The sequence below is a fragment of the Scyliorhinus torazame genome, chromosome 2 (genome assembly GCF_047496885.1).
Source record: "Scyliorhinus torazame isolate Kashiwa2021f chromosome 2, sScyTor2.1, whole genome shotgun sequence".
Lineage (NCBI taxonomy): Eukaryota > Metazoa > Chordata > Chondrichthyes > Carcharhiniformes > Scyliorhinidae > Scyliorhinus > Scyliorhinus torazame.
In genome coordinates this window covers 401,628,024-401,643,086 of record NC_092708.1, presented here as the reverse complement: position 1 = coordinate 401,643,086, position 15,063 = coordinate 401,628,024, and the positions used below count along the sequence as shown (strand labels likewise).

General features: G+C 51.1%; 1 protein-coding gene across 3 annotated transcripts in view; it reads left to right on the top strand.

The window, feature by feature from the left end:
* tmem63c (transmembrane protein 63C) overlaps positions 1–15,063 on the top strand; it is a 536,405-nt gene that overhangs the window by 452,236 nt on the left and 69,106 nt on the right. For all 3 annotated transcript variants that reach the window (XM_072494521.1, XM_072494522.1, XM_072494517.1), the window contains 2 exons: positions 9,789–9,956; positions 11,613–11,728. In XM_072494521.1, the coding sequence (XP_072350622.1) occupies positions 9,789–9,956; positions 11,613–11,728 (284 nt within the window). The remainder of the gene's footprint in view (positions 1–9,788; positions 9,957–11,612; positions 11,729–15,063) is intronic.

The following is a 15,063-nucleotide window of genomic DNA, read 5'->3' as shown; positions in this document are numbered from 1 at the left end:
CCTTAATCAAACAACATTCAATTAGCAAGCTTTTCACAATGGTTTGATTACACCCCGGCTCCCAACCTTTCAAACCAAGATTCTTTTAAAACAGGACATCAGCAGTCACACACACTATCCCAGGTTTTTAACCCTTACTGCACCAAATACCTATAATACAATAGATCTGGGGTGGGATTCTCCCCTACCCGGCGGGGTGGGCGGTCCCGGCGCCGAGGAGTGGCGTGAACCACTCAGGCGTCGCGCTGCCTGGAAGGTGCGGAATCCTCCGCACCTTCAGTGGCTAGGCCGGCGCCGGTTGGCGCCAAAGGGCCTCCGCGGCCGGTATGATTTGGCGCATGTGCGGGAGCGCCAGCGTGTGCTGGCGTCATCCCAGCGCATGCGCAGGGTGATTCTCCGCGCCGGCCATGGCGGAGGTTGACAGCAGCTGGCACGGAGGGAAAGAGTGCCCCCACGGCACAGGCCCGCCCACGGATCGGTGGGCCCCGATCACGGGCCAAGCCACCATGGGGTCCCCCCGGGGCCAGATAGCCCGTGCCCCCCGAGGACTCCGCAGGCCGCCCCGCAGAGCCCGGTCCTGCCGGTAGGGACCTGGTTTGATTTATGCCGGCGGGACCCGCCGAAAACGGGTAGCCGCTCGGCCCATTGCGGGCGGAGAATCGCCGGGGCGGGACGCTGCTAGCGGCCGCCGTCCGGCGCGGCACGATTCCTGCCCCCCGCCAAAACCCCGGTGCCGGAGAATTCGGCAGCCGCCGTCGGGGCGATTCTCCGACCCGGCGGGCGGTCGGAGAATCCCGCCCCTGAAATTTCAACATTCATCACAGAACCATCCCCAAATCTAGGGAATTCTGCAAAATTAAAACTAATGCATCAACTACCTCATTAACCACTTCATATAATTATAATCTAATAATGTTTATCAGTGTCACAAGTAGGCACATTAACATTAACACTGCTGTGAAGTTACTGTGAAAAGCCCCTAGTCGCCACATTCCGGCGCCTGTTCGGGTACACGGAGGGAGAATTCAGAATGTCCAATCCACCTAACAGCACGTCTTTCGGGACGTGTGGGAGGAAACCGGAGCCCCCGGAGGAAACCCACGCAGACACGGCGAGAACGTGCAGACTCCTAACCTGAGGATGATGTCCACTCGGACCTGGAGATTTGTCAGCCTGCAGACCCAAGAATTTGCTCAATACCACTTTCCTGGTGATTGTAATTTTCCTGAGTTCCTCCCTTCCATTTCCTGATTTACAGCTATTTCTGGGATGTTACATGTGTCCCCGATAGTGATGACAAAATACATGTTTAACTCATCTGCCATATCCCTGCTTTCCATTTCCAATTCCCCAGATACACTTTCTATAGGACCAACGTCACTTTGTTAACTCTTTTCTTAAATAACTATAGAAACTCTAACTGTCCATCTTTATATTACTTGCTAGCTTTCTCTCGTACTCTAGTTTTTCCCTCCTTATCGATTTTTTGTCATTCTTTGATGTTCTTTATATTCTTTCAAATCCTCTGACCTGCATCTCGTCTTTGCACAAAAATATGCTTTTGTTTAAGTTTAATACTGACTTTAACTTTTCATTAACCTCTGGTGATGAGACCACCCCTTGGAATGTTTCTTTCCCATTAGAATGTGTCTATTTTGTGTATTCTGAAATATTATAAATGTCTGCCACTGAACATGTGTTGGTCTAATCCTTAAGCATATTTGCCAGTTTACTTCAGACAGCTCCACTTTCTGCACTCATAATTGGCTTAATTTAAGTTTAAAATATTAGTCTTGGATGCATTATTGTCACCCTTAAACTGAATGTAAAATGTAAACATATTATGATCACTGCTACCTAAGGATGACTATGAGGCTCTCAGCCGATCCTATTTCTTGGTGTAGCCTGCCCTCTGGTGGCTCCAGAAGGTGCTGTTCTAAGAAACAATGCTGAAAACATCTACAAACTCCTCATCCACACTCCCTTTGCCCACTGATCAATCCAGTCTACATGCAGATGAAAATCCCTCCCTGATTATGGCTATACCTTTCAGGCAAGCTTCCATTATCTTCTTTTACACTCTGTCTGAAACGGTGTTGGTTTCTCGACGGCGTCAACACGGCCCCAGGATCAGCAATTCTGGCCCCTACAGGGGGCCAGCACGGCGCTGGAGCAGTTCACGCCGCTCCAGCTGCTGATCCGGCCGTGGAATGGGTGCCGGTGGATGCGCGCATGCGGAGTGGGTCCGGCGTGAACCCGCGCATGCGGAGTGGGTCCGGCGTGAACCCGCGCATGCGGAGTGGGTCCGGCGTGAACCCGCGCATGCGGAGTGGGTCCGGCGTGAACCTGCGCATGCGCAGTCCCACCAGTGCGATTTCCGCGCATGCCGCGGTGTCTCCCTTGTCCGCGCCGGTCCCGACCCAACATGACGCAGGAGTACAGGGGCCGGCGCGGAGTAAAGGAGGCCGGGAGACAGAGAGGCCGGCCCGCCGATCGGTGGGTCCCGATCGCGGGCCAGGCCACATCGGAGGCCCCTCCCTGATTCCCTGAAGTTGGGTCATCCCCCTCTGCTGATCCATACTCCAGCCCCACCAGAGGAGTATCACATTCCCGGGTCACCCCTGCATCTTTTGCCCTCAAAACCCACACTGAAAAATTAATCTCGAGCAGGAGGCACCAAATGTGCGACCACACACTCCATGGCCGCCGCTGGATGTCCCGTACTTATAAATTTCTATCAATTGATTTGCTTTGAATGCTATGTGCATTCCGAGAAGGAGCTTGTTTTGCCCTTTTATTATTTGTGTCGCCTCTCGCCCCATCTGCTGATTGACTCAGAATTCTCCGCTCTGTCCCTTCCTGTCTCCGTCTGTTTATCATTTCCCAGATCAATACCTTTCCCTCTTGCTCGGTTCTACTCTTCCATTTACCACATCTTCCAAAATTTGATCCCTTGCCCCCACTGTTTAGTTTAAAACACAGTCCAGTTGTGCGGCTCATTAGAACATCAGCCCCGCGCCGTTCAGGTGTAACCACCCCCAACAGTGCTAGTCCCGCTTGCCCCAGTACTGGTGGCAGCGTCCCCAAAACCCGGAACCCCCCCACTTCCCAACCCCCACTCGCCAACCCCCACTCGCCAACCCCCACTCCGCACTCCCCCCCCCCGCCCCCCCATTCCCCAACCCCCACTTCCCGCCCCCTCCACTCCCCGCCCCCTCCACTCCCCGCCCCCTCCACTCCCCGCCCCCTCCACTCCCCGCCCCCTCCACTCCCCGCCTCCCCCACTCCCCGCCTCCCCCACTCCCCGCCTCCCCCACTCCCCGCCTCCCCCACTCCCCGCCTCCCCCACTCCCCGCCTCCCCCACTCCCCGCCTCCCCCACTCCCCGCCTCCCCCACTCCCCGCCTCCCCCACTCCCCGCCTCCCCCACTCCCCGCCTCCCCCACTCCCCGCCTCCCCCACTCCCCGCCTCCCCCACTCCCCGCCTCCCCCACTCCCCGCCTCCCCCACTCCCCGCCTCCCCCACTCCCCGCCTCCCCCACTCCCCGCCTCCCCCACTCCCCGCCTCCCCCACTCCCCAACCCCCACTCCGCACTCCCCCCACTCCGCACTTCCCACCCCCCCCCACTCCGCACTTCCCACCCCCCCACTCCGCATTCCCCAATCCCCACTCCCCAACCCCCACTCCGCACTCCCCTCCCCCCCCACTCCGCGCTCCCCACTCTTGCCCCTCTCGCCCCTCTGCCTCTCGCCCCTCTGCCTCTCGCCCCTCCACAATCTCGCCCCTCCACAATCTCGCCCCTCCACAATCTCGCCCCTCCACAATCTCGCCCCTCCACAATCTCGCCCCTCCACAATCTCGCCCCTCCACAATCTCGCCCCTCCACAATCTCGCCCCTCCACAATCTCGCCCCTCCACAATCTCGCCCCTCCACAATCTCGCCCCTCCACAATCTCGCCCCTCCACAATCTCGCCCCTCCACAATCTCGCCCCTCCACAATCTCGCCCCTCCACAATCTCGCCCCTCCACAATCTCGCCCCTCCACAATCTCGCCCCTCCACAATCTCGCCCCTCTCACTCTCGCCCCTCCCCTAACTCTCGCCCACCCCTCACTCTCCCTCAATCACTCTTTGTGCCTCGTCTCTCCCTCTCTTACCTTTGACTTTCCTCAAGAGTTCTCTTCCCCTTCGAGTTATTTCATTCTATTTTGATGCCTCGGTCCCTTATTCTGATTGGCTTCTCAACATTTCCAAGTTAATTTGCTGAATCTTTCTTTTAACACAAGGTTGTGTAAGGATCACTGTAGATTTTTCCTCTGGTTTCAAACCAGGCAATTTCCAGCTTCTGATTAAACCTCACCCATATTCCATGTGGAAAATAATGGATCTATTTATTTTGGCTGTCTTGTCTCAATAAGCTGCAAACTGCAGATAACAGGCCCAAGTTGCAGTTCGCTCTCGCAGAAAATTGATAAAGTTGAAGCCAGACAATCTCTCCCAGTTGCAGGAAGGACCATGATGATGTAGCAAACAGTAAACCTCATTCACAATTCCTTCTTTGATCTGATGGATTTTACAACCCTTCATGGTTTAGGATCTCGACAGTGCAGAAAGAGGCCATTTGGCCCATCAAGTCAAATGTCAACTGCGGGAGGCAACCGGAGCACCTGGAGGAAACCAATGCAGACACAGGGAGAAAGTGCAAACTCCACACAGTCACCCAAGGTCCGAATCAAACCCGGGTCCCTGGCGCTGTGAAGCAGCCGTACTAACCACGGTGCCACCCAGACTGAATGCTTTTAGACTAATTCAACTCTAACATCCCAATCAAAAACATTTCTCTACTGCCCTTACTGTAATGATAGAACATAGAACATTACAGCGCAGTACAGGCCCTTCGGCCCTCGATGTTGCGCCGACCTGTGAAACCACTCTAGAGCCCATCTACACTATTCCCTTATCGTCCATATGTCTATCCAATGACCATTCGAATGCCCTTAGTGTTGGCGAGTCCACTACTGTTGCAGGCAGGGCATTCCACGCCCTTACTACCCTCTCAGTAAAGAACCTACCTCTGACATCTGTCTTATATCTATCTCCCCTCAATTTAAAGCTGTGTCCCCTCGTGCTACACATCACCATCCGAGGAAAAAGGCTCTCACTGTCCACCCTATCCAATCCTCTGATCATCTTGTATGCCTCAATTAAGTCACCTCTTAACCTTCTTCTCTCTAACGAAAACAGCCTTGTATGCCTCAAGTCCCTCAGCCTTTCCTCATAAGATCTTCCCTCCATACCAGGCAACATTCTGGTAAATCTCCTCTGCACCCTTTCCAATGCTTCCACATCCTTCCTATAATGCGGCGACCAGAATTGCACGCAATACTCCAAATGCGGCCGCACCAGAGTTTTGTACAGCTGCAACATGACCTCATGGCTCCGAAACTCAATCCCTCTACCAATAAAAACTAGCACACCGTATGCTTCTTAACAACCCTCTCAACCTGGGTGGCAACTTTCAGGGATCTATGTACATGGACACTGAGATCTCTCTGCTCATCCACACTGCCAAGAATCTTACCATTAGCCCAGTACTCTGTCTTCCTGTTATTCCTTCCAAAATGAATCACCTCACACTTTTCTGCATTAAACTCCATTTGCCACCTCTCAACCCAGCGCTGCAGCTTATCTATGTCCCTCTGTAACTTGTAACATCCTTCCGCACTGTCCACAACTCCACCGACTTTAGTGTCATCTGCAAATTTACTCACCCATCCTTCTATGCCCTACTCCAGGTCATTTATAAAAATGACAAACAGCAGTGGCCCCAAAACAGATCCTTGTGGTACACCACTAGTAACTGGACTCCAGGCTGAACATTTCCCATCAACCACCACCCTTTGTCTTCTTCCAGCTAGCCAATTTCTGATCCAAACTACTAAATCTCCCTGAATCCCAAGCTCCGTATTTTCTGTAGTAGCCTACCGTGGGGAACCTTATCAAACGCTTTACTGAAATCCATACACACCACATCAACTGCTTTACCCTCGTCCACCTGTTTGGTCACCTTCTCAAAGAACTCAATAAGTTTTGTGAGGCACGACCTACCCTTCACAAAACCGTGTTAACTATCTCTAATCAAATTATTCCTTTCCAGATGATTATACATCCTATCTCTTATAAACCTTTCCAAGATTTTGCCCACAACAGAAGTAAGGCCCACTGGTCTATAGTTACCTGGGTTGTCTCTACTCCCCTTCTTGAATAAGGGGACAACATTTGCTATCCTCCAGTCTTCTGGCACTATTGCTGTAGACAAAGATGACTTAAAGATCAAAGCCAAAGGCTCAGCAATCTCCTCCCTAGCTTCCCAGAGAATCCTAGGATAAATCCCATCCAGCCCAGGGGACTTATCTATTTTCACACTTTCCAGAATTGTTAACACCTCCTCCTTATGATCCTCAAGCTCTTCTAGTCTAGTCGCCTGAATCTCAGTATTCTCCTCGACAACATTGTCTTTTTCCTGTGTGAATACTGACGAAAAATATTCATAGACTTTACAGTGTAGAAGGAGGCCATTCGGCCCATCGAGTCTGCACCGGCTCTTGGAAAGAGCACCCTACCAAGGTCAACACCTCCACCCTATCCCCATAACCCAGTAACCCCACCCAACACTAAGGGCAATTTTGGACACTAAGTGCAATTTATCATGGCCAATCCACCTAACCTGCACATCTTTGGACTGTGGGAGGAAACCGGAGCACCCGGAGGAAACCCACGCACACACGGGGAGGATGTGCAGACTCCGCACAGACAGTGACCAAAGCCGGAATCGAACCTGGGACCCTGGAGCTGTGAAGCAATTGTGCTATCTACAATGCTACCGTGCTGCCCTCATTTAGCACCTCTCCTATCTCCTCTGACTCCAAGCAGAACTTCCCACTACTGTCCTTGATTGGCCCTACTTTTACCCAAGTCATTCGTTTATTCCTGACATATCTATAGAAATCTTTAGGGTTATCCTTGATCCTACCTGCCACAGACTTCTCATGTCCCCTCCTGGCTCTTCTTAGCTCTCTCTTTAGGTCCTTCCTAGCTAATTTGTAACTCTTGAACGCCCTAACTGAACCTTCATGTCTCATCTTTACATAAGCCTCTTTCTTCCTCTTGACAAGTGTTTCGACTGCTTTAGTAAACCACGGTTCCCTCACTCGACCACTTCCTCCCTGCCTGACAGGTACATACTTATCAAGGACACACAGTAGCTGTTCCTTGAACAAGCTCCACATTTCCATTGTGCCCATCCCCTGCAGTTTTCCTCTCCATCCGATGCATCCTAAGTCTTGCCTCATCGCATCATAATTACCTTTCCCCCAGATATAACTTGCCCTGCGGTATATACCTATCCCTTTCCATCACTAAAGTAAACATAATCGAATTGTAGTCACTATCACCAAAGTGCTCACCTACCTCCAAATCTAACACCTGTCCTGGTTCATTACCCAGTACCAAATCCAATATGGCCTCACCTCCTGTTGGCCTATCTACATACTGTGTCAGGAACCCCTCCTGCACACACTGGACAAAAACGGACCCATCTAAAGTACTCGAATTGTAGCGTTTCCAGTCACTATTTGGAAAGTTCAAGTCCCCCATAACCTGTTGCTTTCGCTCCTATCCAGAATCATCTTTGCAATCCTTTCCTCTACATCTCTGGAACTTTTCGGAGGCCTATAGAAAACCCCTAACAGGGTGACCTCTCCTTTCCTGTTTCTAACCTCAGCCCATACTACCTCAGTAGACGAGTCCTCATCAAACGTCCTTTCTGCCAACGTAATATTGTCCTTGACTAACAATGCCACCCCTCCCCCTCTTTTACCACCTTCCCTGAGCTCACTGAAATATCTAAACCCCAGCACCTGCAACAACCATTCCTGTCCCTGCTCTATCCACGTCTCCGAAATGGCCACAACATCGAAGTCCCAGGTACCAATCCATGCCGCAAGTTCACCCACCTTATTCCGGATACTCCTGGCATTGAAGAAGACACACTTTAAACCACCTTCCTGCCTGCCGGTACACTCCTGCAACTTTCAAACCTTACTCATGACCTCACTACTCTCAACCTCCTGTATACTGGAGCTACAATTCAGGTTCCCAAGCCCCTGCTGAACTAGTTTAAACCCTCCCGAAGAGCATTAGCAAATTTCCCCTCCAGGATATTTGTACCCCTCTGGTCCAGGTGTAGACCATCCCGTTTGTAGAGGTCCCACCGACCCCAGAATGAGCCCCAATTATCCAGAAATCTGAAACCCTCCCTCCTGCACCATCCCTGTAGCCACGCGTTCAACTCCTCTCTCTCCCTATTCCTCGTCTCCCTATCACGTGGCACGGGTAACAACCCAGAGATAATCAGGGGCTGAATTCTTTGTTTTTGGGACTATGTCCCCACACCATGGTGAAAACTGTGATCCTTTACACCAGGAACACTGGCGTCAAAAAGCCACAGATTCACCGTCTTGCAGGGGGCTAGCAGGGAGCGGTCATGAAGCTCGCAGCTCCAGCTGCCGATACGGCCCCTCGCATGTCCGGGTCAGAGGCAGCGCGTGTGCTCGGCGGCAGCCTCCAGCGGTCGCGCCGTCCTCCATGGCAGATTCAGCCTGCGGACCTGGACCGCCGAAATAGTGCCCCGCATCAGCCGCTCGCCCGTCCCGCACCGCCCGCACACATAGGCCCCAGCCCCGAATGAAGCTCCCCCACCCTCTCCAATTGGCCTTCCCTTGACTGTGGTGGCCCCGGACACAATCCGCAGCCGCCACGCGAGTTTCCCGAACGACAGGACCACGTTAGAACATTGCCGTCAGGAATGCGGCCGGCCGGGGATGGAGAATAGCGGGGCGGGACTCAGGCTATGGCCTGGGGTGGTGGATACTCGGCGGGGGGTACACCGATTTTCAGAGGACAGGGGGGGGTTGGCGGAGAATAGCGAAACCGTCCCGAGTTTGTGCACGAAAACAGATTTTCCGTTATATTCTAAAACACGTGAACCATGAATGAGATATTCGCAACATGCCTCTCACTCTCCCCCACTCTTTTTGGCTCCAGTCCACATGTTCTCACTCTTTCTCCTCCCCACTCGCACTCGCTTCACCCCCCAATCTCTCACTCTACACCCCCAATCTCTCTTCACCCCAATCTCTCTCTCTTCACCCCCCAATCTCTCTCTCTTCACCCCCCAATCTCTCACTCTACACCCCCAATCTCTCTTCACCCCCAATCTCTCTCTCTTCACCCCCCAATCTCTCACTCTACACCCCCAATCTCTCTTCACCCGCAATCTCTCTCTCTTCACCCCCAATCTCTCACTCTACACCCCCAATCTCTCTTCACCCCCAATCTCTCTCTCTCCACCACCAATCCCTCTCTCTTCACCCCCAATCTCTCTTCACCCCCAATCTCTCTCTTCACCCCAATCTCTCTTCACCCCCAATCTCTCACTCTTCACCCCCAATCTCTCTTCACCCCCAATCTCTCTCTTCACCCTCCAATCTCTCACTCGTCACCCCCCAATCTCTCTCTTCATCCCCAATCTCTCACTCTTCACCCTCCAATCTCTCACTCTTCACCCCCCAATCTCTCTCTTCATCCCCAATCTCTCTCTTCACCCTCCAATCTCTCACTCTTCACCCCCCAATCTCTCTCTTCATCCTCAATCTCTCACTCTTCAACCTGCGCTCCCTCGGACTGTGCATGCTGCTTTCTGATAATTTATTTTAAATTATTGTCAGGGTTGTTGTACATGCTGCTGAAACACCTGGTGGATCGATATAACGTTTACTACGCCTGCCTGCCCACCAAACTCAACTACCGGCTCCATTCTGCAGCGATCGGCCAGGTCATCATCGCACCAATTCTCTGCATGTTTTGGCTTCTCTTCTTCTCCGTCCTGAGACTGGGTACGTAGAGACCACCTGAAACCATCTGAGTGACCGAGACCTGATCCTTACTCTGACCCTTACCGAGACCTGACCCTTACCCTGGCCGAGGCCAGACCCTTACCCTGACCCCATCTCACCGAGACCTGACCCTTTTCCTGACCGGGGCGAGACCCTTACCCTGACCGAGACCTGACCCTTACCCTTACCCTGACCGCGACCTGACCCGTACCCTGAACCTTACCCTGACCGAGACCTGACCCGCGACCTGACCCTTACCCTGACCGAGACCAGACGCTTACCCTGACCCCAACTGACCGAGACCTGACCCTTACCCTGATCCTTACCCTGACCGAGACCTGACCCTTACCCTGACCCTTACCCTGACCCTTGCCCTGACTGAGACCAGACCTGTACCCTGACCCCATCTCACCGAGACCTGACCCTTACCCTGACCCCAATTGACCGAGACCTGACTCCACAAGAGTCGGATTATTTGAGGATTTTCAGAGGATACAGCAGGACATAGATAGGTTGGAGACTCGGGCAGAGAAATGGCAAATTGAGTTTAATCCGGACAAATGTGAGGTAATTCATTTTGGTCTAACATAAGAGGGGAAATATACCCTAAATGGTAAAACTATTAGGAATATAGAAAGTCAGGGAGATCTGGGCGTGCAGGTCCACAGATCTTTGAAGGTGGCAACACAAGTGGACAAGGTAGTCAAGAAAACACACGGAATGCTTGCCTTCATTGGACGGGGCATCGAGTATAAAAACTGGCAAGTCATGCTGCAGTTGTATAGAACCTTGGTAAGGCTGCACTTGGAATACTGCGCACAATTCTGGTCGCCACACTACCAGAAGGATGTGGAGACTTTGGAGAGGGTGCAGAGGAGGTTTACCAGGATGTTGCCTGGTCTGGAGGGTGTTAGCTGTGTGGAGAGGCTGAATAGACTTGGACTGTTTTCATTAGAATGACAGAGGTTGATGGGTGACCTGATAGAGGTCTACAAGATTATGAGGGGCATGGATAGAGTGGATGGGCAGGCACTCTTTCCCAGGGTGGAGGGGTCAGTCACCAGGGGGCATAGGTTTAAGGTCCGTTGGGCAAAGTCTAGAGGAGATATACGAGGCAGGTTTTTACGCAGAGGGTGGTGAGTGCCTGGAACGTGTTGCCAGGGGCGGTTGTGGAAGCAGATACATTAACGGTGTTCAAAAGGCATCTTGACAAACACATGGACAGGACGGGTATAGTGGGGTACAGCACAAGGAAGTGCTGAGGGTTTTGGCCAAGGTTAGTATCGTGACCGGTACAGGCTTGGAGGGCCGAAGGGCCTGTTCCTGTGCTGCATTGTTCTTTGTTCTTACCCTGATCCCAACTGACCAAGATAGAATCCCTCTTTGAACCTGGGCATTTAATGTCAGACCTCATCCTGACCCCAACTGACTAAGACCAGACTACCTCCCTCCCCCCCACTGACACAAACTGAGCGACACCAGATCTCTTCCCCCCCGCCCCCCCTCCCTGCCCCGCACCTCACTAACAGACTCAGACACCCTCTGGCATGAGGCAGGCCAGGAAAATAAGCTGGGTGGAGACATTGCTGTTTCTGCTGAAAGTTCACCAGGGATTTAACTCCAGTTCTGGCATTAATTTGTGTTTTTTTTTTCTAGGGCCAGTTCAACCCATCACCCTCTTCACCTTTATCACTCTGCTCCTCTGCATCATCTTCTCACTGTTTGGATTCTGCATTAAAGGACTCCACAAACTCAAACCTCAAAACTACCAGGTAAATTCTGTCCATACAAGAGGGAGAGCGAATCTGTGTTTTGGGTGAGGGGTGGGGGGGGGGGGGGGTGAAATAAGGATGTGTGGGATGGTGTGAGGGGGGAGGGAATGATATGGAAGAAATAGAGGGGAGAAGTATGAAGAGAGGGGATTGAGTTAATAGGTGAGGGGAGGGGTACAGTTTGAGAGGAGGGTGAGAGCTATGGGCTGAGGAGAGGGGGCGGAGTGTATACTGAATGGGTGGGCATGTGAAGGAAGGTTGTGTGATGTGTCGGGGAGAGATAGAGGAGGGATGAGTGTTAGACTGTGGTGAAGAGGGAGAGGTGTGGGTGTGTTACCAAGTCATCCTCTCCATACATTTCACAGTGGAGTTGAGAGTCAACATGTATTCATAAAGGGTCATGTAATACAAGGTCATCTATGTGCGGATCCACAAGAGATGGGAGAGTTCCTAAATGAATTTTTCTCGTCAGTATTTACTGTTGAGAAAGGCATGGATGTTAGGGAAATTGGGGAAATAAAAAGTGATGTCTTGAGGAGTGTACATATTACAGAGAAGGAGGTGCCGGAGGTATTAAAGCGCATCAAGGTAGATAAATCCCCGGGACCTGCTGAAATGTATCCCAGGACGTTGTGGGAGGCTCGGGAGGAAATTGCCGGCCCCCGAGCTGAGATATTTAAATCATCGACAGCCACAGGAGAGATGCCTGAAGATTGGAGGGTAGCAAATGTTGTGCCCTTGTTTAAGAAGGGCTGTAGGGATAAGCCTGGGACTACAGACCGGTGAGCCTTACTTCTGTAGTGGGTAAGTTGTTAGAAGGTATTCTGAGGGACAGGATCTACAGGTATTTAGCCCAGGTAAGGGCTAATTAGGGAAAGCCAGCATGGCTTTGTAAGGAGAAAGTCATGTCTCACTAATGTGATTGAGTTTTTCGAAGGGGTAACCAAGAAGGTAGATGAGGGCAGTGCGGTCGACGTTGTCTACATGGACTTTAGCCAGGCCTTTGACAAGGTACCACATGGTAGGTTGTTGCATAAATTTAACGGGATCCAGGGTGAGGTAGCCAATTGGATACAGAATTGGCTTGGCGACCAAAGCCAAAGGGAGGTTGTGGAGGGTTGTTTTTCAAACTGGAGGCCTGTGACCAGCGGTGTGCCTCAGGGATCGGTGCTGGGTCCACTGTTATTTGTTATGTATATATTAATGATTTGGATGAGAATGTAGGAGACATGGTTAGTAAGTTTGCAGATGACACCAAGATTGGTGACATAGTGGATGGTGAAGAAGGTTATATAATATTGCAACAGGATCTTGACCAATGGGCCGATGAGTGGCAGATGGAGTTTAATTTGGATAAATGTGAGGTGATGCATTTTGGCAGATCGAATCAGGCCAGGACCTACTTAGTTAATGGTAGGGAGTTGGGGAGAGTTACAGAACAAAGAGATCTAGGAGTACAGGTTCATAGCTCCTTGAAGGTGGAGTCGCAGGTGGACAGGGTGGTGAAGAAGGCATTCAGCATGCTAGGTTTCATTGGTCAGAATATTGAATACCTGAGTTGGGATGTCTTGTTGAAGTTGTACAAGACATTAGTAAGCCCAGACTTGGAGTACTGTGTACAGTTCTGGTCACCCTAGAGTGCAGAAAAGATTTACGAGGGTGCTACCAGGACTTGATGGTTTGAGTTATAAGGAGAGGCTGGATAGGCTGGGACTTTTTCCCTGGAGCGTAGGAGGCTGAGGGGTGATCTTACAGAGGTCTATAAAATAATGAGGAGCATCGATAAGGTAGATAGTCAACATCTTTTCTGTAGATATGTCAGGAATAAACGAATGACTAGGGTAAGAGTAGGGCCAGTCAAGGACAGTAGTGGGAAGTTGTGCTTGGAGTCCGAGGAGATAGGAGAGGTGCTAAATGAATATTTTTCGTCAGTATTCACACAGGAAAAAGACAATGTTGTCGAGGAGAATACTGAGATACAGGCTACTAGACTAGAATGGCTTGAGGTTCATAAGGAGGAGGTGTTAGCAATTCTGGAAAGTGTGAAAATAGATAGGTCCCCTGGGCCGGATGGGATTTATCCTAGGATTCTCTGGGAAGCTAGGGAGGAGATTGCTGAGCCTCTGGCTTTGATCTTTAAGTCATCTTTGTCTACAGGAATAGTGCCAGTAGACTGGAGGATAGCAAATGTTGTCCCCTCGTTCAAGAAGGGGAGTAGAGACAACCCCGGTAACTATAGACCAGTGAGCCTTACTTCTTTTGTGGGCAAAATCTTGGAAAGGTTTATAAGCGATAGGATGTATAATCATCTGGAAAGGAATAATTTGATTAGAGATAGTCAACACGGTTTTGTGAAGGGTAGGTCGTGCCTCACAAACCTTATTGAGTTCTTTGAGAAGGTGACCAAACAGGTGGATGAGGGTAAAGCAGTTGATGTGGTGTATATGGATTTCAGTAAAGCATTTGATAAGGTTCCCCACGGTAGGCTACTGCAGAAAATACGGAGCTTGGGATTCAGGGTGATTTAGCAGTTTGGATAAGAAATTGGCTAGCTGGAAGAAGACAAAGGGTGGTGGTTGATGGGAAATGTTCAGACTGGAGTCCAGTTACTAGTGGTGTACCACAAGGTTTTGGGGCCACTGCACTTTGTCATTTTTATAAATGACCTGGAGGAGGGCGTAGAAGGATGGGTGAGTAAATTTGCAAATGACACTAAAGTCGGATGAGTTGTGGACAGTGCGGAAGGATGTTACAAGTTACAGAGGGACATAGATAAGCTGCAGCGCTGGGCTGAGAGGTGGCAAATGGAGTTTAATGCAGAAAAGTGTGAGGTGATTCATTTTGAAAGGAATAACAGGAAGACCGAGTACTGGGCTAATGGCAAGATTCTTGGCAGTGTGGATGAGCAGAGAGATCTCGGTGTCCATGTACATCGATCCCTGAAAGTTGCCACCCAGGTTGAGAGGGTTGTTAAGAAGGCGTACGGTGTGTTAGCTTTTATTGGTAGAGGGATTGAGTATTGGAGTCATGAGGTCATGTTGCAGCTGTACAAAACTCTGGTGCGGCTGCATTTGGAGTATTGCGTGCAATTCTGGTCGCCGCATTATAGGAAGGATGTGGAAGCATTGGAAAGGGTGCAGAGGAGATTTACCAGAATGTTGCCTGGTATGGAGGGAAGATCTTATGAGGAAAGGCTGAGGGACTTGAGGCTGTTTTCGTTAGAGAGAAGGAGGTTAAGAGGTGACTTAATTGAGGCATACAAGATGATCAGAGGATTGGATAGGGTGGACAGTGAGAGCCTTTTTCCTCGGATGGTGATGTCAAGCACGAGGGGA